Raw genomic sequence first — 27,961 nt, 5'->3', positions numbered from 1 at the left:
AAAGATGTGATGTATCTCAGCTCTCAGTTGCTCTAGTTATCCTATAAAACAGAAAACATTTTTTTTTTCCTAAAAAGAAGCAATACTTTATTGTATGGGCTGCTGAAGATGTTTTACATAGGGTCTTCAACCAGATATTAATCCAGAACCTGAAGAAAAACTTAGATTTTACTGAAGTCCCCTTGCAGTACAGAGAAATCCAGGCCCTGGAGGCAGTGTGTCTAAAATTACCCATTCGGTAGTTGCCAGCAGTTCTTACTTTCTCTTGTACCTAAAAGAGAGGATACTTGAAATGACATTTCATCAGCCCAGCTCTCAATAGCAGATGAGAAACAGCACAAGCGTTTTCTAGGCAATGCTCTCCCACGTAGAAGCCTAGGAATGTGCTATTTATTAAAGGCAGTATCCTTGACTGCCCCCAGCATCAGACCTGCAGTAGAACAGTAAGCTACTACAGAACCAACAAACCTTTCAGCAAGGGCCTTTAAACAATCACAAGAAGAGGAAAGCAAAAGCAGGAAGAAAAACATCTTGAATAAGGAAGTAAAGGGAGCTATACCTGGACTTGGATTTGAAGTTTCCTCGTTTTCTATGCTGGGCCTGTCCCAAGCGTTTTCGATCTTCAAATGATGGGCTTTTAAAGAGAAAGGGTGGCAGAGAGGGAGGTAGGTAAGACAAAAAACACTGAAGTATGTCAACAGCACAATAGCGCAGGTACTTCTTGCAAGAATCCCTTCTCTGCTCTGCCCACCTTCTCCCCCAGTATCAGTCAAAGTATTCCTGAGAAAGGGATGCAAGAAAAGTCCCACCTGCTAAAGTGTGGACTAATGTACTACTAAGACATTACCCAGCACGGTACTGCTTCAGAGCCTTCCTGCTTGTGTTGGTAAGCTCTTCGTCAAACACAGACACTTTTTTCTTCCGCTTGGGGCCTAACACAGAGACAATAGTCAGAACATTGGCTGTAAAGAGAAGGCCACAGCATCATGTTTACTAGAGCCCAGTAGCCTTGACCACAACAATTAGCCTAACCATCAGGAAAAGCAATGACTCCTTTCCACAAACATGCACCCTGACTGCACCAGTGGCTATTCCTTCAAAGATCAGTGCTTCCTCCCTCTGTAAGAATTAGCTCAGTTTACCTATTTGTAATGAAGTAAGTGACATAAGGCAAGTCAGCTATAAAACAAAAGTCTCCACCTGCTGATACTGCTGCTGGTTCCTCTTCTGGCAAGACTCTGGCTCGCTTTGCTCGACGATTCCTTTTTGCCAGCCGTTCAGCATACATTTGAGATTTCAAGATTTCAAACTGTGACCTCTCCTCTGGCTGAAAGGTGTTAAAATGGAAGTTTTCAGTGATGTGAGGTTTTGCTAAGGGAAAACTAGGATAGTCCACCCAGGGTCCCACTTGTCCGTAAGCATACTCACTGTCATTTGGCCTTTTTTCTGACTATCCTGCATGAATTTCTTCCTTTTCTTTTTTCCTCGTAATGCTAGGTCAAACTCCTGCAGGGCTTTAGCCACTGGAGAGGTAAGGAAAAACAAAAAGAACCTTTTAAAGCAAAGAGCAAAGTGCAGTTGCCGCTATGGAATTTAGCGTGGCAGCAGCATCATGACTTACATTTCTCTTTCTTCCTTTCCTCACGGGTCTGGAACCAGCTTCGCTCCAGGCTCTCACCCGCAGTCTCTTGTTTTCCTGCCTCCAGCTGCTTCTTTGCCCTATTGATCTGACATAATTCAAGCAAGAATTGAGCTCATGTTGGCTAAAAGATCTCTCTCTCTTCCCTTTCTAAAACAGGCAGGTTAAGTATGTTAGGGTAATCTCCTTATGCACTGTAGATCCTAAAAAACTGAGGTTAAAAAAAAGTTCCTAAAAAAACCTGCTTACCTGGGCCTCGGACTGCTGCATCTCACGTTCCTCACGCTCCAAGCACAGAACTGCATACACATCTTTCTCTAGATTCTCAATCTTCTCTCGAAATTTTAGTATGACATCTGAAAACAATACAGTGTGAACATCAGAAGCAGCTCAGGTATAAGGCCACCTTGGTTTTCAGCACCTCTTTTAGTGTTCCTCTGCACCATGACATTCCCTGCATACTGCTCTCGTGCTTTTTGCCTCACTGAAGTGCGTACCTTGGGGGAGAATTCTGGCTTTCACTGCGGTTTTGGCAGTCTTCACAATATCCTTCAGCATCTTGCGCTCTTCCTCACCCACAAGTGAAACTGAACGACCAGCCCTGCCTGCTCTTGCTGTCCGGCCCACTCGATGAACATAGTGTTTGATGGTATTGGGCATGGTAAAATTGATTACCTGTAACAGAAAGTGTGTTAGCAGGGCAACAAAATTAAAGTATGAATTAAGAAGCTCAGCACTGCAAATACTCACTGTTTTAACACCTTCAATATCCAGTCCACGTGCAGCCACATCTGTAGCTACCAGAATATCAATCTGCTCATCCTTAAAGCGCCTGAGCAGAGACAGCAAATACATTAGCAATGAGTACACTTCTGCCCTAAAACTTCCAGCTCCTAACTGCTTTTTTGCCTACGATTGCCAATTAAACCTGCTAATACCTGAGTGCTTCCAGCCGCTGTGCCTGAGAGAGGTTCCCATGAAGCTCCCCAACTCGTAGACCCATCAATCCAAGTAGGATGTGCATACGGTGAGCTTGCTTCTTGGTCTGGGTGAAAAGCATCACATGATCTGGGAAGGTTCGGGTCAGTAGAGCTGAAAGAAAGTCCTCTCAGGAGCCTGCCTCATAGTCACCTACCGATTCCAGTTTTTCTTTGCTCATCGCTAACCTGACACAATGGCCTCACGGTCCCCCTCTCGGTTGGGTCTGATTCGGATAAATTCCTGCCGCAGGAAAGGAGCAACATCTGTGTTGCTGTTCACAAAAATTCGGACGGGATTTTTCAGGGAAACAGAAGCCAAATCTTTCACCTACCAAAACAGGTTAAGAAAAAACAAGTCCACATAATCTCTGGTAAAAGGAGACAAAAACTTCTATTCAGCTTTCTGCCTCAATATGCTTCTCAGCAGCCTGTCTTACCTCCTCTGTCATTGTGGCAGAGAAAAGCATTGTCTGACGGTGGCTGGAGCACAACCGGATTATTTCCTTCATCTGTTCCTCAAAGTATTCATCCAGCATCCTACACAGGAGAAATACAGTAAGGTAAGGCAGCTTCATCTGGTTTTAGCTAAGAAGCATTACTTAAGGCAGGGCAACAAAGGATTGCCCTATAGCCTGGGAAAAGGAAAGCAGAAAACTTCCACCTCATTTTTCACTGCTGTCCTGCTTAGCCTACCTGTCTGCTTCATCCAAAATCAGCACCTCAACACTGCTCAGGTGGAAAGAAGGGCAGTTGTGGAGATGATCAATCAGTCGCCCAGGAGTGGCAATGAGAATGTCTGGTCCAGACCGCAGAGCTGCTTCCTGAGTCTTCACATCCAGGCCACCTGAAAGAGAGTGAATATGGACTGCTGACTCCCTGAGCAGGCTGCAGCAGACTACACAGATGCAGACTGTCTGAGGAACAGGAAACAACTCAGATTAATACATTCACAATTAGAAGTGACCTCTTTTCTTTCTCAGAAACAAACAAAAAATACAGCCCAGTCTTGGAAAGTGAGATTTTAACCCACAGCACACCTAGAAGGCTGCAATAACCGTGCAGCCTCCAGTTACAGAATTCCCTGTTCTTTGTAGCAGTTTACAGTGAGCTGTACAGTTCACAAGAGCAACTTAATACTCACCTACAGCAAGGCAAGTTGTGACACTGCTGAACTGTGCTAGCTGTTTTGTCACAGAGTGGACCTGAATACCCAGTTCTCGTGTTGGAACTAGAACCAATACCCGTGTTATTGGAGCCTGACGAGGTTTGTAAATCAGTCGCTCGAGGACAGGCAAGATGAAGGCAGCTGTTTTACCTAAAGAAGAAAATGAAGAACTATCAATTACTGTGAATAGCTAATCTTCCATGTTTCCTGTGCCCTGCTCAAACCCCTACCTGTTCCAGTGGCAGCACAGGCACAAATATCCTTTCCCAGAAGACCCACTGGGATACAAGCCTTCTGAATTGGGGTTGGTTGCTTGAAGCCAAGAGCTGTGATTGCCTACAAAGGAGATAAGCAATTAAACTCTGTCTCTGATATGGCCAGATATGGAGTCCTGTGTCCAGTGCCAGACCCATCAGCGCAAGAGAGACATGGACATACTGGAGAGAGCCCAGCAAAGGGCCACAAAGTTTGCGGAGGGGCTACAGCACCTCACATGTGGGGAAAGGCTGACAGAGCTGGGACTGTTCAGCCGGGAGAAGAGAAGGCTCGGGGCGAACTTGTCAATGTCTATAAATTCCTGAAGGAAGGGTGAAAAGAGGAGGGAGCCAGGCTTTTTCCCAGCGGTGCCCAGTGACGGGACCAGAGGCAATGGGCACAAACTGTAACACAGGAGGTTGGTTCCCTCTGAACATCAGGAAACACTTTTTCACTGTGCGGGTGACCGGGCGCTGGCACAGGTTGCCCAGAGCGGTTGCGGAGCTGCCACCCTTGGAGATACTCAAAAGCTGTCTGGACACGGTTCTGGGCAACCAGCTCTAGGTGGCCCTGCTTGAGCAGGGAGTCAGACAAGATGCCCTCCAGAGCTCCCTTCCCACCTTGGCCATTACAAGACTCTGTGACAAGTCATACTCAAGATAGTGCTGACACATTGCAAATCAAAGAATGGTTTCCATTATTTGGGAATAACAGCTGCTAAAGGACTATCACACTAGCTTGCACATAATTTTCTTTTCAGAGAGGCTGCGAAGAGAAGAGGAACTTGACAGTTCTGATTAGTGGAGCGGAGGCTGTACAACACTCTTCAGAGTAATGTACGTAATAACTAAACTAGTTAAATACCTTTAGCAAAGGTCGTGAAAGATTCATGTCCTGAAACAACAAGTTATCATCATATTGAGAGGCATCTTCAAAAAAGCTCTTTGCTTCCTAGAAACAGCAACAACAAAAGTGGATCAACACAGGCAGCAGCACAACATGTTATTAAAGGGCTCTGGGTTTGTTTTGAGCTACAGTTTGTTAACCAAAGTCAAATTCCTCCAGAAGAAATGCTGGAGATTGATCTAGTGTCGTTCTGCCCAACACTAACCATTTCTCCCTTTTTAGATTTCTTCCGTTCCTTCACTTTGACTGTATCTGCAGGGAAAGTGAAACGTGACAAGAATTAACAAGCACAGCTAAACACAACAAGACATAGTGCCTGCCTTCATCTCATACTTTTTGCCCTGAATGAGCTAGTGAGGGAGAAGCCTTAGAAACAAGTACAGGCATGCAGTGGTGTAAAATACCAAGCAAATATCCTTCCTCAGGGATGAGTTCAGTTAAAGGACAGTGGCTACCATTCAAAATAAGCTTGACTGAAATCAGAAGGAATGTCACAGAAGGAAGATGAAAAATAAGAGGTTCACGCCCACTCCCAGCAAGGCTTCACTACAGACTTTTCTCCAGTGAGCCCACAGTCTGACAGATTCTTGCTCCCAAGCACCTCTCTGCCCCGCTAATACCTGCTTTTGTGAAGATAGTTTCATCGTCCAATGAATACTGAGACTCAGTATCTTCTTTATCCCTACTGAAATCCCCACACTCCTTTTTGATTTGATTATCTTCAGTATCCATGTCTTCATCTCTCACTTGTTCTTGTGTAGCTTCTCTTTCCTAGAAAAACATTTTACAAACAGCTTACAAATGAAAGCACAAAAAAGAAACTTCAATCCTTTGTGAACTTTTCTTTGTTGTTGTTACTATGAGCTCATTCAGAGATCCATGGTTTTGCATAACCTTAAGTATTAACAATTCTGCATTTTCATCCTTTCAGCCAGGTGCGAGGTGTGGTGGGACCCAGCAGAGGTGACTGGCGCACAGCGGCTCCAGGTGCGGCACCTGAGCCTCTGCAGGGACAGCAGTGGATGACCAAGTCCTCACCAGTTTTTCCAGTAACGAGGGAGAAAGACCCTGACCTGCAACTTCCTCCGCTGTCTCACTTTTTCAATCTTCTCATCCAGTGTCGTAGCCGCTCTCTAGGCAGATGACAGAAGAGGAGCTGTAAGGCCCGCCCGGGAGTACGGGGGCCGCACCGCCCGGTCCCAGGCCTCACCTTGCCGCGGAGCTGGCGCAGCGCGGCCGCCCAGGCGCCTTCCCCGCCGGCCTCCGCCTCGCCGAAGACAAAGGTAGCGCTGAAGTCGCCGCTCGTGGGGCCCCGCCGCCTGGGCCCCGCCGCCCGGCGCAGCTCCTGCAACAACAGCAATGAGCAACGGCGGCGGGACGGCCGGCCCCGGCCCAACGCAACCCGGCCCCGGCCCAACGCGACCCGGCCCCGGCCCCGGCCCAACGCGTCCCGGGCCCGGCCCCGGCCCAACGCGTCCCGGGCCCGGCCCCGGCCCAACGCGACCCGGCCCCGGCCCCGGCCCAACGCGACCCGGCCCCGGCCCCGGCCCAACGCGTCCCGGGCCCGGCCCCGGCCCAACGCGACCCGGGCCCGGCCCCGGCCCAACGCGACCCGGGCCCGGCCAACGCGACCCGGCCCCGGCCCAACGCGACCCGGCCCCGGCCCAACGCGACCCGGCCCCGGCCCAACGCGACCCGGCCCCGGCCCAACGCGACCCGGCCCCGGCCCAACGCGACCCGGCCCGGCCCCGGCCCAACGCGTCCCGGGCCCGGCCCCGGCCCAACGCGACCCGGCCCGGCCCCGGCCCGGCCCCTCCACGACCCATGCAGCAGACCCTGCCCAGCCCACCTCCTCATCCTCAGAGTCTCCGGACTCGGGCTCCTCGGGCCCCACGTCCCCGTCCGCGATGGTGCCCACCAGCCCCAGTGCCTGCAGCATGGCCGCTCACCCAGCGCCACGCGCAGCCGCGGGACCGGCCCAGCCCGCGCTGTGGGTGGGGCGGCGGCTGCTCCGCCCCGCGCGGAAAGGAAACCGAAAGCGGCGGCGTGGGGCGGCTCCTCCTGCGGGCGGTGGGGGTACTGGCGGGGCTACCGGTGGGACGGGACGGACTCTCCATCGGGACGCTGCCTGCCGGTGACGAGCGAGCCGGGAGAGAGCGAGGGGCGCCGCTGCCCGGTGGGGCTGGGGCAGGGCGAGGAGCGCCGGCGGGGTACCGGGGCCGGCGGGGTACCGGGGCCGGCGGGGTACCGGGGCCGGCGGGGTACCGGGGCCGGCGGAGGGCAGGGGTCGCTGTCACTCGTTGGGGCCAGGGGAGAGCGGGGGGCGCCGCCGCCCGGCAGGGAGGGCGGGTGCAGCCGGGGGAGGGCTGGCGGGGCGGGCCTTGCGGGGAACTGGAAAGTGAAACCGGGCGGGGCGGGGCCCGGGCGCGGCAGGAACGGAACGGCCGGGGCCGAGTCCGTGCCTGGGGCCGGCGGTGGGGCCGGCGGCCCGCCGAGGAGTCACGGGAGCAAGCGATGGAGGGCGCCGGGCAGGAGCCGTGGCCCCGGCAGCCCCGAGCCAGAGGCAGAGGTGAGGGACCCGTGGTGCGTGCAGGGCACAAGGGCTGGGGGCTGAGGTTGGGACTGGGGCTGGTGCGGAGGAAACCCACTCCCTCCCTGCCTGCATATGGTGAAATTCTCTCTCAAAACTAAATTCCAGCGTTTCCGTATTCGCCCCTGGAGGCTGGATGGGGCTGTGGGGGGATGATGCCCTGGCAGCAAGCTCTGTGGTGTTTCTGCTAGTGTTCAGTGCTTCCCTAAGCATTCTGTTGAGAGCACGACAACGGCACTCTGCTCTGTGCTCCCTGCTACTCCGAGAGGCTGGACTCTGTCCAGGATGTCCGTGTTTCAGCTGTGTTGCACACAGTCACAGTCAGCTGCTGCTGCCTGCGTCATTCTTTCGATGACTGCTAACTTCTAAGGAAATCCTGTCCTGTGCAGGAAACTTCATCTTTGGTCTTTCTTAGTTCTGCCTTAAGTTCTGTGGAAAAGGGCTTCAATTTTTGGCATCTTCATGGCTTAACAGCTGAAGCGAACTCTAGGCATGGCACTATTTTTAGCAGTTAGAAACAATGCTACAAAGGAAACACCAACTGAAAGTCTGTGTACAAATATAATGGCAGTTTACTAATTTGATGCCAAATGTCCAAAATATGCTGCCTATCAGGCCAAAATGATCATGTATTTGTGTTGGGAGGCAGGTTAATGTGATTGACTTATTATTGAGTGTCTTTTTTTTTTTTTTTTTCCCTCCTTAAGGCCGTGCAGATCATTGGGATACTGGCTTTATACGAAGAGGCAGCAACAGAACAAATAATGTGTCGGGCCAGGCAGCTCAGTTAGGGGAAAGCCCCCAAGCCAGTAATTATACTCTTCTACCTGGGCAAAGAGAGGAGAGATTTGGTAACTGGATTTGGAGGGTTCCTCAGTCAAGCAATAGACCAAGACACCAAGGTGGACAGGCCAACAGTGGAGCCACAGGACACTGGAATGAACAGGAGTATAAGGGAAGAAGAATGAGGAATCAAGGTGGACAAGTACACGAGAGGGCCAGAGGACCCTGGAATGAGCAAGAAAATGAGGGTAGAGGAAAGAGGTATCCAGGTGGACAAACGCATGAAAGGGCCAGAGGACCCTGGAATGAGCAAGAAAATGAAGGTAGGGGAAGGGGGTATCAAGGTGGACAAATGCATGAGAGGGCCAGGGGACCCTGGAATGAGCAAGAAAATGAAGGTAGGGGAAGGAGGTATCAAGGTGGACAAATGCATGAGAGGGCCAGGGGACCCTGGAATGAGCAAGAAAATGAAGGTAGGGGAAGGAGGTATCAAGGTGGACAAGCCCAGGAAGGAGCTGCAGGGCTGAGGAATGGGCAAGAAAATGAAGGTAGGGGAAGGAGGATGCAACTGTGGGAGAATCCTCATTTCTACCAGAACCCTACACCAGGCGGTGCCCAACTCGGTGAGCAGCCTCAACAAGTCAAAAGGATTGGCTATAAATTCCTAGAAAATCTCCTCCAGAAAGACCCTTCAGAAGTTGTCATCACACTTGCTTCCAGTTCGGGTTTGAAAGAACTTCTTTCCCAAACTGCTATGAAACCCGATTTCCTTCAGCTTGTTTGCCAGGTGCTTCGAAAAGCATGCAGTTCCCGAATGGATAGACAAAGTGTCCAACAGCTTCTTGGAGCAGTGAAGGAGTCCAACTTTCTCAAGATCTGTCTGCCACAGTATGTGTCTGACATGATAACAGAAGCAGTCCCTGCTGTACGCCATCAGTACCCTGTGCATATTAGCAACATAATTTCGCTTCTTCAGGACCTGATCAGTATTTTCCCAGCCAGCTCTGTGCAGAAAATTTCCATTCTCTTGACAGTCTTGCCAGCATCCATAAATGCCCTGAGGGCTTCTGGTGTGGACATCACAGAAGAAACAGAGAAGAATCTAAATAAAGTCCAGATGCTCGTGCAGCATTTGCAGGAGAAGAGACGTGAAGGCACACTGAGGGCTGATAACTGTACCCTTATGCAGCCCCACACTGATGGTCAAGAGGAAACCTATCATACAATGACCATTTTTCCAACATATAATGAGGTACACCATGATGAGAAACCGTTTCTACGTCCCAATATTGTTTCTGGAAGATATGAGAGCACCAGCATTTATCTTGACACCCATTTCCGGCTTTTGAGAGAAGACTTTGTGAGGCCTTTAAGGGAAGGTATCCTGGAGCTTTTGCAGAGCTTTGAGGACAAAGGTTTGAGAAAGAAAAAATTTGATGATATCAGGATCTACTTTGACACACGGATTATTACCCCTCTCTGTTCCCCAACTGGTATTGTTTACAAGGTCCAGTTTGACATAAAACCACTGAAGTTTGTACGATGGCAGAATTCCAAACGGTTGCTATATGGATCCCTGATCTGCATGTCCAAAGATCACTTTGAAACATGCCTCTTTGCCACTGTTTCTAATCGTAATACTGCAGATCTTGCCCACGGGATTGTGCAGCTATGTTTTAATGCACAGAGTCAGGCACTACTGGCAGAGGTTCAGCCCTCAGACTCCTTCCTCATGGTAGAGACAACTGCCTACTTTGAGGCCTATCGGCATGTGTTAGAAGGGTTACAGGAAATCCAGGAAGAAGATATCCCATTCCAGAAATACATCGTGGAGTGTGATGCACAGGTGAAGCCACCAGCATACCTGACAAAGGATACTGCCTACAACTTTGCACCCTTGGTGGAAGATCCCCCGTCAGATGAGGAGACGCACCCTGATGGTTTGAGAATGCAAAGTGTCCCTGTTCTAGATCCCAAGCAGTGGCTTTCAATGGAAACCTTGAGATTAGACGAGTCTCAGATGAAGGCATTGAATCTTGCACTCACCAAGGAGCTGGCTATTATCCAAGGACCTCCTGGGACTGGTGAGAAATATTTGCTTTAAGTCTCTGTCATTTAAGTTCTCCTTGATTGCCCCATTAAGGGAGATTAACTTCAGAGAAAGCCAGATATACTGTCTCCAGAGCTTTAGTCCCATGCCTAATTGATGCTTGAGTAGCCCAGCTAGGTGAGCTGTGGAGAAGGTTGAAGTAGCCTCAAATATCTGTATCTGATCTTATGCATTGCCAACCTAGTTGCAGGTAGACACGAACTGCAAAGTTGGCTCTGCTCGTGTATTGGTGTGAAAAAATTTTCAACCATCTTTGATAACATGCTTGCTGTGCAGCAGTCCTATTTGTCTTCACAGCATGTTAGAACATGGGGAGTATTCAGCCATGATCCTCTGTGTGAATAAAGCATTACAAGGTTAACTGTGATTTTTTTTAAATGGTACCTGAACTTAACAAGCACCATTGCTTGTATTCCACTAGTATGTGGATGTTCCATGTGCGGCCAAATGTCATGTATGAAGCCAATATCAGAGTGGGCTGAGAGACACAGTGGCAGAGGAAACTCTGGCTCCGGGTCCGAGGTATTAACCAAAAGATAACAATCTTGCAGAGCATGGCCTTGTTCAGCTACAGGACAGGAAGATGCTGTCTTGCTACTCCATTTCCATTTTGCAAACTAGTTACCTCTGGGCTCAACTTCTTTTGGCACAGACCAGATTTGCAGGCTAGAAGGAAGTCTTGTATCTGTTTGTGATAATTCCTGTGTTTTCCAGCACTCTGTAGAGGGTGGATTACCCTTTTCTGATTCTGAGCTTGTTTTGCAGGGAAGACTTACGTGGGTTTGAAGATTGTTCAGGTTCTCTTGACTAATAAGCATGTGTGGCAAAGCACTGTTCAGAAGTCTCCCATCCTTATAGTTTGCTACACTAACCATGCACTGGATCAGTTCTTAGAAGGTAAGAGTACCTGTACAAGTATATGAAGGGTTGGGTAGAAATTATAGTGTAACTCTTACTCTACCCTTTTTCTGTCATGATGACCTGCCCTTTTGCCTTTTTCTAGTGACTCTAGCCCCATTGATACATAGTAAGAAAACTTTATTCAGACCAATCCATTGTAGCATTTGCAAAGGGTGTTCTCCCTATTCCTTGTCCTACTGCAGAAAAAAGAGCTTACCTCTTCAGTACTAATATTTCTTTAATTCCCAGGAATATACACGTTCCAAAAACATGGGATAGTGCGTGTTGGGGGCAGAAGCAGCAGTGAGATCCTGAAGCAATTCACCTTGAGGGAGCTGAGGAAGAAGTGTGAATTCCGATACAACTTGCCAATGCATCTCCGCAGAGCCTATGTGAATGTACGTGCAGACTTCAGTGGAGGTGATGGGAATGGGTTGCCTGTGCATTGGAGGAACTAACTAAACTGCCTCCACATTTGTTGTTTTACCTTGTCTTACACTGAAGTTAGCCTCCTAATTCTTCTGTCCATGTTCACTTTATCAGATTCTGCTGTTTCTGAACTTTGTTTCTCTGAGTATGATGATGCCTTCCTTCTCTTTGTTATGGGCAGATAACAAGTGAGATGAAACAGGCTGAGCAGGAGCTCCATGAAGGAGCAAAACACTTAGAGTGCACAACATACGGAGTTCTGCATGAGCGCCACTTGGAAGCATGCATTGCGCCCCACCACTGGAAGAGTCTGATGAATGGTTTGGTAAGAGAGGTCCCTTTCATCTGAGTCAAGCAGTCCCAGTGTATGCTTACTACCCTTTCTGCCGATTAGTCTGAGGTTCCCCAAGCATGCTTCTTTTTAGCACCATTTGGCTACTAGGAAAGTGAGGGAGTAAATAGCAAGCTGTGCCAAGTAACAGTTATCTAGACCTGGTGGGACAGGCAGGGGCTTTAAATTTTGCTTTAAACTGCAGAGATTAAAAGTGATCTTTATCAGCATAAAAATACAAGTGCCCAAATTAAAGCTTCTTAAACTGAAGAGGAGGAGAGATGTTCTTTATGAAGATCTGAGGCTGCTCAAACTTTCTAGCTCTGGAGGCCTTTTAGGGGACTTGCCTTCTGCTGCAAGGTGCTGCTTTGGTGTCATCTGAAGACTCAAGTGCAATAGGCCTGGCTGATTTGACTTTCCTTGTATTAGGATGATGAGGAATTTTACTACAGTGCTTCACAACACTCAATGATTCTGGAGTGGCTGGGCCTTGGTCTAACTGTCTTCACCCAGAATGCTGCAGAGAATATAGGGGCTGAGAATCCAGGTAAAAAACATAAACCAAACAGACACCCACCCCCCACCCTCTACAGATGTGTTTTCCTAAGCAGTGCAAATGTGCCAGAAAAGAAGGACTGCTACTTAATAGATGCTGGAAGATGAACCTTGATTTCCACATAGTGATCTGACTGCTGCACTGTGATTCTGCTAGAGTGGCTGTGGCTTACTGCATGTGACTCTCACAGGTGGTCAGCAGGAGAGAGGGGAGGAGCGGGAAGGTGAAGCAGAAGAGGAGCTTTTAGAGATTCCAGAGGAGGCTGACCTGATTCAAGCTGACAGAGTGATTGAGGATGAAGAGGCAGCAAAGCCTCAGGGAAGGAAGGAGGAAGAGCACAGAGCTGTTCATGAACTAGCCAGTGTGCTGTTGGCTATGAAGCTGGAGGACCAGGAAGAAGGAACAGCCCAACCGCAACAGCAGACTGTGCAGTGGGAGGTAATTGCATTCACTAGCATGCTCTGGCTCTGCTTGACTGTGTAAAGAATAACATAGGGATGCTAATACAGAAGAGTCTTTGCTGTAACTGCTTATTGAGGAGCTTTTTTTCTGCAGATAACTGCTGCCCAGAGGAAGAAAATGAAACAGAAGATGAAGGTTGAGCTCCGTAAACTGAGTGCAATGACAGAGTCAGAGGCCAAGGCTGTTCAGGATGTGTGGCAACTTGACCTGAGCTCCCGCTGGAGGCTTTACAGGTGACGAAGCTATTTTGCAGAGTCTGTCAGGCAAATGTTTCTTAGGGCTGTTCCAGTTTGCAAAGCTGTCAAGTCACAGTGTTTCTGTCCATATCTGTTCAGCTCCCTATTTGAACATGCTTGTTCTTACTTTCCTTGTATTGCACGGGCAGTGCTGTTATCTCCACTGCGTGTGTTTGGGACTAAGTACAGATGCTAATAATCTCTTGCCCAAAAGACAAAGAGGAGGTTTTGAACTGAATTCACTCAAAACTTCTGGATCACTATCCTGTTCCCCTTGCTGTGTGTGATAATGGCACTTTCTTCTCAGGCTTTGGCTGCAGACCTATCAGGGATTTATTCGACGGAGGATTCTGCAGCATGAACAGCAGTACCAAGCAGCAGCAGAAAGGCTGGCCGAACTGAGGCTGCAGGAAGATCTCTGCATTCTCAAGGAGGCCCAAGTTGTGGGGATGACAACTACAGGTGCACAGCAGTTGGGAAGCAAACCAGTATTGCACTGCATGCAGTAATAGTTAAATGACCTTGTTGCCAAAAGATTAGTATCATGTGGTCCTTGACAGCCTGGGTCAGATTCTGCATTAATCTGCAGCCGCCTTAATCTCCGATTCACTTTGCAAATGTGGCTGTTGTGTGAGTTGTCAGTTAACCACATGAGCAGTTTCCTTGTGCTCTTGCACTCCTTCCATCTTGAGTAGCATACTTCGAATAGAAATGCTCCACTTCTTGTGCCTAAGTGAAGCACAGCTAATATCTGCACTGCTATCCCCACATTGCCTTCTGGTGATGATAGCGTAAAGGTCATTGTAACGTGACCCTTTGAGAGACAGTTTTAAGTTTGTGTGTTGATGAATGCATTGGGTGGGTATCTTATGTCTGAAGAGAGAATCTGGAAAGGGCCAAGGCTAATTAGTAGGACTAATCTCCACCTGTCTTCCCTAATAACTCTTCATGTAGAAGCCACCCTTGGTATTGGTGCTGTTTTAAAGTTCAAAAAGCTGAGTCTTGAAATAGGGAATGTTGGGAAGAAACCCAGTCTGTCTGGGGACACAGCCTACTCCCCTCCCTGAAAACTCTTGTCATACTGCCTGCACGTAATTATATTCTGCTAAGGTTTATTTTCTCTCCTTATTCAGGTGCTGCCAAATACCGTCAGATCCTGCAAAAAGTAGAGCCGCGAATTGTCATTGTAGAAGAGGCAGCAGAGGTGCTTGAGGCTCACACCATTACTACTCTGACTAAAGCTTGCCAGCACCTCATCCTCATTGGAGATCACCAGCAGGTAACATCCATGACTAATGCCTCTAAGTGTTGTTCAAATGAACTAGAACCTTTCAACTAAATGCCATATGTGAAAGGTTTACTGGTCCCCAGCTTCCACAGATACCACAGGTCCCGTTGCCTGTAATTTTACAGTAGAGCTCCTGTGGGACTTGTCTTTTAGTTTAATGGATACATGTGCTTACATCCATTTCAGTTGTGACTGTATCAAACTTAGATATTTAGCACTTCTTTAAGAATCCAGTCTTTGGTTTTTCTAGGGGGGACCAGTGACAGAAAGAGAGATGTGTGAAAAGTCTTACTAATACATAGGAAAAGTACTAAAACATGGACCTCCTATCCCTTCTCTTTCAGCTGCGGCCTAGTGCAAATGTGTATGACCTGGCCAAGAACTTCAATCTGGAAGTCTCTCTCTTTGAACGGCTGGTGAAAGTTGATTTCCCCTTTGTCCGTCTGAAATACCAAGTGAGGAAGAGCTCTAAAAAAACCTCCATTGTATTTGCATTTAGGTTGTGTTGTTTGTAGTACACTTAAGTTTGTATTTCTACTCTGAGAAGCCTAAAAGAAAATAATCCACTACTTAACTCCTGAGAAGAATGGTAAGAGCTGTCAAACTGCCACAAACAGTGTTCCAGTGCATTTTTCAGTTATTCAGTGATGTCTGCAGCACTGTGGTTCCCACATGTTTTAGTGCAATGAACCTGGCTTATTGTGGCATCTGAAACTTCCAGCACTCTGGAGACTGACAGCACAAGTAGCCTCAGGCTGCTTCCCACTAAACTGCTATAATCATCTATCCTGGTGCCTGGAGAAGTTAATACAGGACTGCTGGAGGTAGAAATAAAACTACCTAGAAGAGCTCATGTAGTGTTTAGGGTGAGGTGCTGGCTTTTGTTATCTAAACCACTGTTCTTAGATTTGCACTGAAATGAGCATTCTTATTACCACAATTTTGCCAAATTATTTTCTTGATGATACTCCGCTACTACTACTCCTGTAGTTGCTGGGGGTGGCAGTGATGGGGAGGGTGGGGATCAGGAGGTGCTCCCTTCTTGACTCGTACTGGAAAGTCATCCTTGTATTCAGCGGTGGTCTGTTCAGTGGAACAACAGAATATTGACAGGGAAATATGGTGCTCCTTCCTTAAGACTGATAAAGCTGCTTTGTGTTTCAGCACCGCATGCGTCCTGAAATAGCCCAACTTCTCAGCCTTCATATATACCAGGAGCTGGAGAACCATCCCTCTGTCCTGAAGCATGAGAACATAAAAGTGAGTTTTCAGCCATCCAAGCAATTGCTTTTGTCCCCTGTTACTGGCTAAAATGAGTTTATGTAAAATACAGTGTTCAAAGATTTTGAATTCTTAGATCAAGTTCAGTTATTGAAACTTATACCTGAATCAAGAAAATGTGTGATATAGAATTAGGCGAGTAATCTGTAGTTCTTCTGGCATTAGTGATGGTGGACACTGGAAATGCAACCAATACCGATGACTTTAAGACAGTGAAAAATGGAAGAAGGACCAAAAGAACTGTAGGAGATTGAAAGCTAGGAAGAAATCTTAAATGAGAGACTTAAAGCATAATATGTGAAACTCCAGTGTAAAAGATAGGTGACTTGACTACTGGAACTCTCCTCTGGGTTCATTTTTACTAATACACAACATCTGTAGACAAGATCTATTCAGCTTAAAAGTATAAGGCAATCATGTATTGGCTAGCATGCACAATAAGCAGCTGGAATTTAATGTTATAAGCACATTATATATATATATATGCTTGCCACACCATAAGACACTTGAAGAGTCTTTGCTGTAGTCAGGCAGGTATTAGTCAGAAGCAGCATCAGCCTTTGTTTCTTCCTTAATGTTACTATGTTTCCATCTTAACACTCGCTCTCCATTTTCTGACTTTTATTTCCCCACCCTAAATAGGATTTTGTATCTCTCCATATTGGTGCTTTTCTTGCATCTTTGAACTATACTAGCAAATCATGTCTCTGTAAGTTTACCTTTTGTTATCTTGCATAGCCCTGTTCTGCAGACTTGCTCACAGCTCTCACAACTTAACTATTGCCCCAGAAGTCTAAGTGAAGGTTACACTGCTATGCAGTATCAGAGCTACACTTTGGATCTCTGAAACAAGTGACTGAATACCCTGGGAGAAAGAATTGGAAGTAGTTACAGAAAGGGGATTGCAGTAGCTTAGCTACTTTCTTCGTGAAAAGACAGTACTAATTAGTTAAAAGCTCTTTAACTGGATGAGGAAAGCATGCTGAAAACTATACCAGAATGCTGAAGCCAGACGAGAAAATTAATACGGAAGATGATTTAATTATTAGAATAAGTTATCTGGGAAAGTGGCAGGTCCTCTTTTGGTATCTTGAAATCTAGATCAAGTATTTTTGTAGAAGATGCTTTAGTTTAAAAAAAAACCAAACAAAAAAACAACCAAAAAAACCCAACAAAAACCAAACAAAAAACCCCAACAAAACCCAACCAAATAAAACAAAAAAAACCAACCCCAAACTCCACCAGCCAGCAACAAAAACCCTGCCCAAAATACACAACAACTTAGGAGACCACAAAATTTTACTACATTTCTCCTGTGAGAAGCTATTCTGGAGAATCTGATGGCTCCATCTGGCCTTAAACTAAACTTGATACCATAAGACATCAAAATTCAATCTTCCCATCTAGTACAATAACCAGCATAGGTGGTCACTGAATTAAATTGTACAGCAGTTGCCGCTATGCCACTATGGACACCTGGTTTTTCCTCATAAAAACAATCTCTGGGTTTTGGCACACAGTCAAAGAATTTCTTATGGGTAGAAGAATTCCAGTTAATAAGCAAAAAATAAAGGTCCTCACCAACTCAAAGCAAATGGAATTTTTGAACAGGTGAGCAGACAACTCTATGCCCCTGAAGCTCGTAAGTGACTGCTGGAGTCCCTGGTGTTCCTAGTTTTCCTGGTGGAAAACCAATCCTCCTTCCTTCTTTATATTTTTACTGCAGTCACAGAGAAGGCATGATTTTTGCTAGGCAGTGTTAGGCAAGTGCTAAGCCCTGCGCATTGGTAACTTACTTTTTCCCACACTATCAAAACAAGACATTGTTCACACCACAAATGCGAAATGGAACTACGATCTTTTGGGAGATGTTACTAGCACTTGATCTTCTCTTTTCTATATTTGAAAAGGTTCAGTAAAAACTCTGAAAAGGTAGGAAGTAAAATAATCCACAGGAACTGATTTCATATTAGGATACTGAAATGTTACTAATAAGCTGAAATGTGATTAATAACCTTAAATTCCTATCTGATGAATATCCTATGGAAATCTAAGGAGAAAATGCCTAAGTATGGCATACTGTAGTCCTCGGGAGTCTTCCTGTCAGTGAATAATTGGGCACATGGAAACAGGCTGCAGTGACAGCAGCTGGAATTCTGTTTCTGACATCGCTTTCTCTTGTTTCAGGGCATCATATCTAATCTCTTCTTTGTGGAACATGACTTTCCTGAGCAAGAGATTCAGGAGGGGAAAAGCCACCAGAACCTACATGAAGCCCAGTTTGTAGTGGAACTGTGCAAATACTTGTTGTTTCAAGATTATCTGCCTTCTCAGATCACCATTCTCACTACTTATACTGGACAACTTTTCTGTCTGCGTAAGCTCATGCCAGCCAAGACATTTGCTGGCGTGAAGGTTCACGTAGTAGATAAGTACCAGGGAGAGGAGAATGATATTATTCTGTTGTCACTTGTGCGGAGCAACAAAGAGGAGAGAACTGGGTTCTTACAGATCCCTAATCGGATATGCGTAGCATTATCCAGAGCTAAGAAAGGGCTGTATTGTATAGGAAATATGAGAATGCTTGGCAAGGTTCCTCTCTGGAGCAAGATCATTCACACCCTTCGGGAGAAAGGTCACATTGGCCGCTCACTGGTGCTTTGCTGTCAAAACCACCCTGAAACCAAGACACTGGTATCTACAGCAGCAGACTTCAGCAAAGTCCCAGAAGGAGGCTGCAGTCGTCCTTGTGAATTTAGGTTGAGTTGCGGACATGTTTGCACAAGAGCATGCCACCCATATGACATAGAGCACAAAGAGTATCAGTGCCTGAAGCCTTGTCAAAAGGTACTTTGTGCAGACGGGCACCGCTGTCCACGGTCATGTTATGAGCCCTGTGGACCATGCATGGTGATAGTAGAGAAAACTATTTCTAAGTGTGGCCACCTGCAGATGGTGCCATGCTCTGTTCCAGACAGTGAGTTTCTTTGCCAAGAACCTTGCCAGAGAATGTTGAACTGTGGGCACATGTGCAACAAATTCTGTGGGCAGGAATGCACTAAGCGGTGTCCTGAACTGGTTACAGTCATGCTGAAATGTGGCCACAACCAGCAAGTGAAATGCTGGATCACTGAGGAGATGAAACATGATCAGCTTGTGGAGTGTAAGACTAAGTGTTCTGTCACACTGGCCTGTGGTCATGTATGCTCAGGTTCCTGTCATACGTGCTTTGAAGGAAGATTCCATAAGCCTTGTAGCAGCCCGTGCAAGCGCTTCTTGGTCTGCTCCCACAAGTGTCAGCAGCCTTGTACTACAGAATGCCCTCCCTGTCAGCTGGAATGTCAGAACCATTGCATCCACAGTAGGTGTAAAAAGAAATGTGGAGAGAGCTGTTTTCCTTGTGCTGAGCCATGTGAGTGGTGGTGCCAGCACTACCAGTGTACCAATCTTTGCTCTGAACCATGCAATAGGCCTCGCTGCAATGTACCATGTCCTAAGATACTGTGCTGTGGTCATCCTTGTATTGGATTTTGTGGAGAGCCCTGCCCAAATAAGTGCCTTGTTTGTGACCGTGAGGAACTCACCCAGATCTTTTTTGGCTTTGAGGAGGATCCAGATGCTCGATTTGTACAGCTTGAAGACTGTGGCCATGTCTTTGAGTCCCAAGGCCTTGACCATTATATGGATGAAGATGATGATTATGTCATCAAGTTGAAGGTATGCCCTATCTGTCAGACGCCTATCAGAAAGAATTTGAGATATGGCACCATTGTGAATAGGCGGCTAGATGAGATAGAAAAGGTGAAAGAGAAAATCCAAGGCCCAGCACAGGAAATTGAGTCTAGCAGACAAAGACTGCAGGCTGCACTGGCAGGGAATGCTGTTCTGCGGAGGAATCTACCCCTTAAGTACCTTGTGCTAGAAGATAAACTAAAAGCTTCTGATCTCTCCACAAAGAGTATTGGGCTAATTGAGAACCAACTGAACTTCTACGAACGTGTAGCCGAACTAACCAATTCTATGAGCAAAATTGATGCGAGTGAGAGGAAGGGGGTGAGAAAGCGGCTGGATGAAGTCCAGGAGTGGCTGGATAAGCCGCGCCTCAGTTTTACAGGCCAGGAACTGTCTGACCTGCAGTCTGAGATCCAGAGACTGACCCATTTGCTGAAACTCTTAGCCATCTGCAAAGGTGCCAGCGGGATGATCACCCCAGTGCTTGCAGCAGTGATTGCCAGGGTACGCAAGATACTGGAAGGGACAAGGAAATTCACAGAGGAAGATGAGGCTGTAGTGAAGGCTGAGCTGGAGAGGCTTGGCGCTGCCCTGCCTGTGTCGGGGCTGGGGATCTCTGAAGCCGAGCGGGTGCAGGTTGTCAGTGCTATTGGTTGTCCCCGTGGCCACTGGTTCAAGTGTAGAAACGGGCATATCTACGTGATTGGGGACTGCGGGGGAGCGATGGAGAGAAGTAAGTGCCCCGAATGCCATGCCGTCATTGGGGGCACGAACCACACTCTGGACAGCAGCAACAGCCTCGCCTCCGAGATGGACGGTGCGACCCACCCGGCCTGGTCCGAGGCGGCTAACAACCTGCTCAACTTCGAGGAGCTCCGCCGGGTGCTGTAGTGCGGACCTGCCCCCTTGCTTACCCTCTGCCCCGCGTATGCCGCGCCGGCCGCCGCCGCTGTGGCCAATAAACGTGTATCGCTGAGCCTCGGGTGTCTGGTCGCTGCGCTCTGGCGGGTGGGGCGGCGGGGCTGCTGCCGGGAGGCGGGGCTGCTGCCGGGAGGCGGGGCTGCTGCCGGGAGGCGGGGCTGCGCCGCTCCGACCGTTACCCGGAAGCGGATGTGACGCGCAGTCGGGCGGTGCGCGGCGGTGGCAGCTCCAGCCGCCATGGAGGTGCGGGAGCCGCTGCGGGACCTCTGCGGCGCTCTGCGGGCCGTGTTAGCGCGGGTCCGAGGTGCGGACCGGGGCCGGGCGGGGGCGGGGCCGGGCCGGGCCACCTCCCCGCTGGCTGAGGCCTCTCTCTGCCTTTACAGAGGGCGAGCCGAGTGAGGGCCGCGAGGCGTTCGAGCTGCCGCGCTTCTGGGACGCCCTAGGTAGGGGTGGGGGGCCGGGCGGGGGCGCGGGGCCGTGCTGCGGGGCCGGGCGGGGGCGGCGGCGCGGGGCCGTGCTGGGGAGGCCGGGCGGGGGCGGCGGCGCGGGGCCGTGCTGCGGGGGCCGGGCGGGGGCGGCGGGGCGAACCAGAGGAGCCAGAGCAGCCGCTAGGCCTGTAGGCGGGTGTCCGCTGTGCCGGTGCCTGATCGGGCTCCGACTTGGGAGCGAAACGCCCGGTAGCGCTCCGGCCAGGGCTTTGGCACTTGCCCTCCGGCCCGGGGCATGGGCGTTGACAACGCAGCGGCCGGTAACGGGGAGTTGTCATAGCTGGGGTTTCAAAGCCTTTGGCCTCTGCTAAAGCCTCACAGCACATCCTGGTGAAGGTGTCGTGGACCAGGACACAAAACACGGTTGTAAGTATCACTAAGTTAAAAAAAAAGCAGAAAAAAAGACATAGACACATGCAACATGCATGGCACAGATGCTCTGTGGAAGTTTTCTTACTCTGTAGTGAGATTTACCTTATGTCTTTTTATCGCTTGGGAGGAAGAAATGGTAATCAAGCAGTAGGGCACAGCAGCATCGCAGATGTTGCTCATCTAGCTGTTCTGTTCTTTTGGTTTTTACCCATTACTTTCTATTCTTTTGCTCCCGTTGAATCGCTTTTAGGTCAGACATTCAAAGTAACATCACAGGAGGCTACAAAGCTGAGTCTAGCATTCTCAAGGCCTCCACCGACTTCTGCAGAGGTGAGTGAAAGTCCCTCCCCAGTCCCTGAAATTGCAGTGTGTGTGACAAGTGTCAGGTGTCTCTTAGTTCACCGGACTAAACCAAAGTCATTTAGTTCAGCGCAAACAAGGAACGTTGGTGTGGGCTATGCACTGTGGAGTGTATTAATCCAATTCCAGAATTTCCCAGAGAACTAATTTCTGTAACAGGGAGACATACCAAACAGAAGTATTCTTACATACTTTTCTTTAATATCTACAGCTGATTGCTGGTAGAGACAGGATATTGGACAATACAGACCTTAAATCTAACAAAGAGTATGCAATATTTTTGCTGGTAATTGAGCGAGGTTTATCGTACCTGTGTTTGGAGGAGCAAAAGAAAGACCTCCAGTTCAGAATAATGATTTAAGCTACTTCTTCCACTGTGATGCATGTCCACAACACCAGGGCATGTTTTGTTACCAAATTATGAGGCAGCTTACGATGTACACAGCTTGCTTACTGTATCTTCTTGTGCTGTATTTGCTTCTCAAGCAAGATGGCCATTACTATGCTTTCCTTTTCTCAAAGCAATCTGAACCTAAGTGATTGCTTGTGAAACTTTCTAAATGCAGTACAGCCATGCACTAACTCATGTTTAGTCCTTTTGTCTCTCCATTTTCAGGATTGCCGGAAGCTGAGTGAAGATGTCCAAAATGCCATTCTTGCAGTGGCCACAGTGTACTACTGGCTCCCCAAGGGCCAAGGTGAGAGAGTGACAGCAGGGCAGTCACAACTATATAGCATGGTCATTCTTTCACCACTATATAAAGAAACATGGCACTTTAGAGCCTAATAAGAGATCTGGCATCTGCAGGAAGGCAAGTAATCGTAGCGTCATGACCAGGTAGTCCCATTATCAGCTGTTCTGTAGACTTGAAACACATTTGCGAGTGAACCACTTGTCTGTCTAGTCCTGCAGATTTCCATCTGTGAGAGAGTGATAAGGTAGGAAGTTGCGTGGTTGATTGAGCATTCATATTTATGAAGCATTGAAATCCTTGTCCAAAGTCCTTTTGGAACTGGGAAACATGTTATTTCCTTCAACATACTTGTAACTTCATTAATATAGTGTATCCACGCAAATGGAGTAGTCTACGTGTTCCTTGTCTGCAGTTGCTTTCTGTCGTTGCTGACTTTGTGGCAACTTTTTTGCTCTTTCTCAATCTTAACCAGGTACTACTCTTCGGAAGATGGTACGAGATGCTACCACTGAAGTAGTGGAAGGAATGATCCAACTCACAGAAACAATTCTCAGTGCTCCATTGGAGAGGTAGGAATTTTGAAGAAAAAAAAAATAGGGAACAAAAAGTTACAATTACACTTCTTAGGAAGCAGCAATTGCAGATTACTTCGTAAGGGAACAGGGGGAGGCAGAAACAGAGCATTGTTATGAGGCAGGAAAAGACAGTGGCCTTATCAGCAAAGGCCCTGACCCCCAGTATCTGAGTGAGCAGAGCAGTGCTTGTGAGGGTAGTGAGGCTCAGCTGAGAGTCCGGATCATCAGACAAGCCCATAGTGATGAGGTCAAGCTGTAAAGACAGGCCAGCAAGTCAGGATCAGGGTCAGGTTCAGAGAGAGTAACCAGCATCAGACACCATCCTGTCATTGCCCAGCATGTCCATGTTGGGTCTGAGGTCCAGGCAGGAAGGTCAAATCAGGGGGTCAGGATCCGTGTCAGAATCAAGGGTGTGTGAGGCTGGGGTCAGACAGTACTGCTACACAGCTGTGATGTAGCACAAACAGGGCCCAGTGGCAGAACCCCAGGGTAAAAGCATCTCCTAGGGTAAGGAAAGGCTAGCCCTCGCTTCTAGCTTTTTTCACAATACCTCCTGTCATCAAAGGAGATGATCTCGTACTAAACTCTTCAACTGAGCCAACTAAACTCCTAGGAGAGGAGTGGAATATGCTCAAGGCCTCTCTACAGTACCCTCTTGTCCCAGTGACTGAGTGAAGTACATTTGCCTATGTGGAGAATAGATTTTTCATCCTGTCTGTGGCAAGGAAGGATGCTGGGAGCAGGATTCCCATGAAGATGCTGGATAGCATTTACACTGTTTGGCAGTTTTTGCCCTTGGAGTTATTGGACTGCTGTGGACCTCTTCCTCTCTTTATGGATTAAATGTCACTGCCCTTAGGCAGAGGTTAGCAGGCTGTAATACAGACTTCTGATTTGCATAGATCCTGAAAGATAAGCAGTACACCTAAGCATCCTGAGAGGCCTTTGTAAGAGGCTCTTGCTTCTTGTTCCAAGAGATAATTAAAGTCAGTAGGAGCAAGCACTTCTTGCTTTACACAGACATGAGATACTAGTGACAAGTTGGTTAGTGACATCTTTGCAGCAGAGCTTCTACTAGTGTGCATCATCTTTGGTGCAGAAAATAAAACTACAGTCTAGTAGAGTGGTGTTGAGTCTAGCTTTGGGGGGGGCTTTGTTTTGTTTCAGCTTGTCTCAGGAACAGCTTATATCAACTGGTGGTGTATGGGAGGCATGTGAGCAAGTGTCCAACCTGCCACGAGGTGAGTATTGTATATGCAGAACAACAGAACTAGGACGTGTCGTCTTCGAGCATCAACAGCCCTTGCAAGGGGCATTGTACTTGGTATAATGAAGGCTCACACATTCTGCAAAACCTGACTGTTTTTGAAACGTATAAGCTTGGAAGCCAGGTCAGATTCTTTGCATGGCAACAATGCAGCTCTGAGTTCTGCAGAAAGTTTGTTTCTATAATATCAAGATCTGATGATCACAAGCCTAGGTGAATGTTGTTGCAAGGTGATTTGAATCAGTGCAGTGCCACAATTTTCATCCTTTTTGCTTTTGCAGATAACCAGGCAGCAGTTGTGTCAGCTCTGGCTGCATGTCTAGGTGTGGTCAAAGATGCTCTGGAGGAGATGGAACATGTAAGGAAGCCCCTAAGACTTTGAGGAACCTGCAGTGATGGTTGAGTTGATGGAACACAAGGATTGTTTTATATACAGGCTTTGATTTAGATTTGTTCTGATATGAATTACGCTATTGTATTATGCCCAGGTCTTAATGAGTTTTTAAACTCAAGCCTGGTTTACATTATGTAAGGTTTCTGTTAAAGTCATGGCCTGGATTGTGGGGGGCAGAGGGGAGTGGGGGAGTGGGAAGGTTTAGGTTGGTGCAAGAATGGCAGTATTTGCTAGGCTCTTGCTGTTTGCTCTCTTGAATTGGAGTGGGAGATTAGTTTTTCTTAATTCAGTCCTGCCAGAATTAACAGAATCTGGCAACTGAGATGCTGGTTGGAGAGAGGTTCCTCTATTAATTGTTTGTATGGTTCCTAGAATATGTTTTCCCTTTCTCCTGGGTCTTGCTGGATTTGATGTTAGGCTCTGGGTTTTCAGTGCGTCTGTGTTCTCAGGCTCTGGTGGAAGGGCAAGACCCCTACAGTGACATTATGGAAGATGAAGAGCTGGGCTTTCGGGGCAACAGAGATACATATTGGTCAGAAGCTGACCGGAAGCTGCTTAGCTCCTGCATGGGTTTAATGAAGGCTTCTAAAGCTTGCCTGAAGAAGGTCTTGGGTGTAGTGAAAGCTCATGGCAAAGCTGATTCTCCAGAGCACATTGCTCAGCTGGATGATCTTGCAGACATTGCTAATGACATCAGTCCAAGGTAAGCAGGTCTCTCCCCGTGCCGCCTTTTTGTCCAGAGCAATCCCTGTCTTTCTTGAGGTCTAGAGAACAGATTAGGAAAACCTTTATGGTATTGAAGCTGTGAGCAGGTGGTGGAAGCAGGTGTGGTGGGAAGACTATTATGACATAGGCTGTTGACAGCTGTGCACATTAGGAGAGGGGTGGAGCTGCAGCTGTGTCTCTTAAGGTGAGAGTGGTATACAGATGTCTGAGAAAGCAGTGAGAAGCATTTTATGGGTGTGACCGACGACGTCTCCTTGTCATGCACTGCTGTTCCCGACTTACATTTAGGGTGGGTGTAGGCTTTGACCAGGATCCATGAGTGGTGCTATCAGGACCTTTCTTCCATTGAGCCCCTCTTTCTTGTTCTAGTGTTGACGAACTGGCACTGAGCATGTATCCACCTATGAACCACTTGGCTGTGCGACTCAATGTAAGTATCTGCAGCCTGCATGTAGGTCTACTCCCTTGGCTAGAGAGGAAGGGAAGAAGTAGTCTTGGAGTGATTATATGACTTGTCAGGGAGAGGTGGGTGTTCGTGACTGTCTCAGTAACGAGTTCTTAGGGATGAAGCATTCCCTTTGGTTCTTGCACACTTATCTTCCTTCAGGTGGAAATGCATTCCTCATCTTTACTTCTTCAGGGAAGAGCATGGCTACTTGAGTTCAGAGTTGGCTCTGAAATATCATCTGTAGAGGTGTTCAATGGCAGTACCTCAGAAAAGTGAGGTATAAGGCTGCTGGTGTACTATATGTCTACTTTCTTCCTTGAGTAATGTAGACTTGCTCAAATGAAGTTATCTAAATTAAAAATACATATTAAAAATTCTCACAGTGTGGTTAAGCCCTGAAATAAGCTGCTCAGAGAAACAGTGGAATCTCTGTCTTTGGCAATACTCAAAAGTTGGCTGGGTAAGGCTCTGAGCAATCAGACTGACCATTGAGGTAGGCCTTGCTTTGAGCAGGAGGTTGTACTAGATGACTTCCAGGGGTTCCGTGCATCATAAATCAAGTACCTGTCTTCTTGTATCTGAGATTTTTTATTCTTAATTCCGGTTTCATGCCTTTGGCTGGTGGCTGATTTTGGGGGGTAAAAAGGAGAGTATTGCTTAATATCAAATTACATTACAGTCAGTCACTTGTAAGTTCAGGCCTCAATACCAGTTACCAATTTCTAATAGGCTTATCTTTTTAAAGGAAAAAGCATTTTCATGTATGCTTTAAAAAAACAAACCTTCCATTATTTTCACTTGTCCCAGCCAGCAGTAGGGTGGGAGACACTCCCAGCCAGCATGGCAGTGATAGATAGCTTCCTTCTGCATCAGGGTCTGTGGCAGTTTTACTGATTCTTGGCTGTGTTGGGCATTCCTGCGCTTCCCTTTTTTTTACAGTACTGCTGAGCCCTGTTTTTTCCATGCTTGGTTTACTTTATTTCCCTTTTGTTTCTTTCTAGGCTGCTAAGTTGGCCTCTGTATTAAAGAAAGTCTTAGAGATTACAAAGTGAGTATGAGTTACAGTTTTATTAGTGTGTGTTCCCTGCTATGCAGGTTGATATCTTTCTGCCTTCTGTCAAAGATGACTCATTTCTGGAGAGTAAATGCTGGCATTTTGGAATCAGTAAGATGTTATCCAGTCACAAATGGATGGGAATAAGAAAAGGATGGTAGGGATGAAAGTGATTCCCACTGAAGACAAACACGTGTTAAGGTTTGGGACTAGAGACATGTATGTGAGTTCTGCCTTGCTCAAAGCACTCTGGGGCTGTAGCAGTCCTGTTTTAATGGTAGTTCAGTACTTCACAATACCCATGTGTTGTCTTATATCTATGCATCCAGAACCCTAGGAGGCTTTCCTAATAAATTCCCTCCACTCTTGCAGGACAAGCCATGTATGTCCACCATCAGAGGAAGGCTGGGTGCAGTTTCTGACTGGTGCAGTAGATCACAACATGAACAAAATCAAGAACTTCACACAGGGTCAACTTTAGCTCTTCCATGTCTACATGTGTTGCTGCGGCTGGCTCTGGTATATGCTTTTCCAGTGAATCTCGCTGTTCTCCAGCTACTGAGAGAATGATGAGAACAGTATTTTTAGGAGAGAACTTTACTGCTACTTGGTGAAAGTTTCCCAGGAAGTTTCCCTTTGCCATTGCAAAAGGTGTCATTTTGCTTGGATTGCTGGGATGGTGCAGTGCTGCATCTTAATGCTGTGAATGGGCCCCATGGTTCACACATTACAACTACTACGGGGTTCAAAGAACAATAAAATATTGCTAGATTTGCATGAATGGTTTTATCTGTTTTCAGGTGGCAATGGATATGTAGGGAAGGAAAGGGCCTTGCTTCTTTTGCAAGCAGCCTGATGAAGCTTTAAAGAATATGCAGCATGGCTGCTATTTCCTGTTTAACCTTAGAGAAGAGTGAACTATCTTTCTCTTTCCTATTTCCTCAGAAAGCAGTAGAAACTATTATTTACTACTTTACCGATGTCAAGGATCTGTAGGGGTATAAGAGTATATCTCCAG

At 47.5% G+C, this 27,961-nt stretch overlaps 3 protein-coding genes across 8 annotated transcripts; 2 read left to right on the top strand and 1 right to left on the bottom strand.

Moving 5' to 3' along the window:
• Positions 1-70: 70 nt before the first annotated feature.
• On the bottom strand, positions 71-6,921 carry DDX27 (DEAD-box helicase 27). The gene is made up of 21 exons (XM_037402704.1): positions 6,795-6,921; positions 6,156-6,290; positions 6,019-6,078; positions 5,566-5,716; positions 5,151-5,197; positions 4,904-4,990; positions 4,015-4,120; positions 3,761-3,934; positions 3,313-3,463; positions 3,057-3,156; positions 2,806-2,947; positions 2,578-2,731; positions 2,390-2,471; positions 2,137-2,314; positions 1,889-1,995; positions 1,622-1,727; positions 1,429-1,523; positions 1,201-1,327; positions 848-932; positions 560-634; positions 71-271 (listed from the first exon to the last, which is right to left on the bottom strand). The coding sequence occupies exons 1-21, from the start codon at positions 6,882-6,884 to the stop codon at positions 256-258; spliced, it is 2,268 nt and encodes a 755-aa protein (XP_037258601.1). The 5' UTR covers positions 6,885-6,921; the 3' UTR covers positions 71-255.
• Positions 6,922-7,324: 403 nt separating this feature from the next.
• On the top strand, positions 7,325-20,621 carry ZNFX1 (zinc finger NFX1-type containing 1). Of its 4 annotated transcripts, none has more exons than XM_037402701.1 (14): positions 7,345-7,514; positions 8,243-8,716; positions 8,792-10,402; positions 11,194-11,325; positions 11,578-11,726; positions 11,939-12,082; positions 12,518-12,635; positions 12,835-13,082; positions 13,200-13,339; positions 13,650-13,804; positions 14,476-14,621; positions 14,975-15,085; positions 15,795-15,890; positions 18,099-20,621. In XM_037402701.1, exons 1-14 carry the CDS (start codon positions 7,460-7,462, stop codon positions 20,532-20,534), a joined length of 6,015 nt encoding a protein of 2,004 aa, XP_037258598.1. In that variant the 5' UTR covers positions 7,345-7,459; the 3' UTR covers positions 20,535-20,621. The 4 variants fall into 4 exon arrangements, with proteins under 4 accessions (XP_037258600.1, XP_037258598.1, XP_037258599.1 ...); XM_037402702.1 differs by having other exon boundaries at positions 8,243-8,729; positions 8,805-10,402; XM_037402703.1 differs by having other exon boundaries at positions 7,325-7,514; positions 8,243-10,402.
• A 121-nt stretch (positions 20,622-20,742) lies between these two features.
• On the top strand, positions 20,743-27,724 carry CCNDBP1 (cyclin D1 binding protein 1). 3 transcript variants are annotated; one of them, XM_037402722.1, is made up of 11 exons: positions 20,743-20,868; positions 20,948-21,007; positions 21,675-21,754; positions 22,401-22,482; positions 22,952-23,048; positions 24,222-24,295; positions 24,603-24,679; positions 25,165-25,418; positions 25,811-25,871; positions 26,049-26,166; positions 26,891-26,937. In XM_037402722.1, the coding sequence occupies exons 1-10, from the start codon at positions 20,802-20,804 to the stop codon at positions 26,163-26,165; spliced, it is 969 nt and encodes a 322-aa protein (XP_037258619.1). In that variant the 5' UTR covers positions 20,743-20,801; the 3' UTR covers position 26,166; positions 26,891-26,937. The 3 variants fall into 3 exon arrangements, with proteins under 3 accessions (XP_037258619.1, XP_037258617.1, XP_037258618.1); XM_037402721.1 differs by lacking the exon at positions 26,049-26,166 and adding an exon at positions 27,316-27,720 and having other exon boundaries at positions 20,744-20,868; XM_037402720.1 differs by lacking the exons at positions 26,049-26,166; positions 26,891-26,937 and adding an exon at positions 27,316-27,724.
• The last annotated feature ends 237 nt before the right edge of the window (positions 27,725-27,961 follow it).

The sequence above is a fragment of the Falco rusticolus genome, chromosome 10, assembly GCF_015220075.1.
Source record: "Falco rusticolus isolate bFalRus1 chromosome 10, bFalRus1.pri, whole genome shotgun sequence".
NCBI classification, from domain to species: Eukaryota; Metazoa; Chordata; class Aves; order Falconiformes; family Falconidae; genus Falco; species Falco rusticolus.
The sequence above is the reverse complement of the archived record's forward strand: the minus strand, read 5'-3'. Positions and strand labels throughout refer to the sequence as shown.

Bases quoted from the DNA above. Each gene is read 5' to 3' on its own strand.
- DDX27 (XM_037402704.1), bottom strand. From the start codon at position 6,884: ATGCTGCAGGCACTGGGGCTGGTGGGCACCATCGCGGACGGGGACGTG. The intron at 3,157-3,312 runs GTAGGCTAAGCA...TCTCCTGTGTAG, and splicing joins ATTTTGGATGAAGCAGACAG to GATGCTGGATGAATACTTTG. The intron at 2,315-2,389 runs GTGAGTATTTGC...TTTCTGTTACAG, and splicing joins ATATTGAAGGTGTTAAAACA to GTAATCAATTTTACCATGCC.
- ZNFX1 (XM_037402703.1), top strand. From the start codon at position 7,460: ATGGAGGGCGCCGGGCAGGAGCCGTGGCCCCGGCAGCCCCGAGCCAGA. The intron at 7,515-8,242 runs GTGAGGGACCCG...TCCCTCCTTAAG, and splicing joins GCCCCGAGCCAGAGGCAGAG to GCCGTGCAGATCATTGGGAT. The intron at 12,636-12,834 runs GTAAAAAACATA...TGACTCTCACAG, and splicing joins TATAGGGGCTGAGAATCCAG to GTGGTCAGCAGGAGAGAGGG.
- CCNDBP1 (XM_037402720.1), top strand. From the start codon at position 20,802: ATGGAGGTGCGGGAGCCGCTGCGGGACCTCTGCGGCGCTCTGCGGGCC. The intron at 24,296-24,602 runs GTGAGTATTGTA...TTGCTTTTGCAG, and splicing joins AGTGTCCAACCTGCCACGAG to ATAACCAGGCAGCAGTTGTG. The intron at 25,872-27,315 runs GTAAGTATCTGC...CCACTCTTGCAG, and splicing joins ACTTGGCTGTGCGACTCAAT to GACAAGCCATGTATGTCCAC.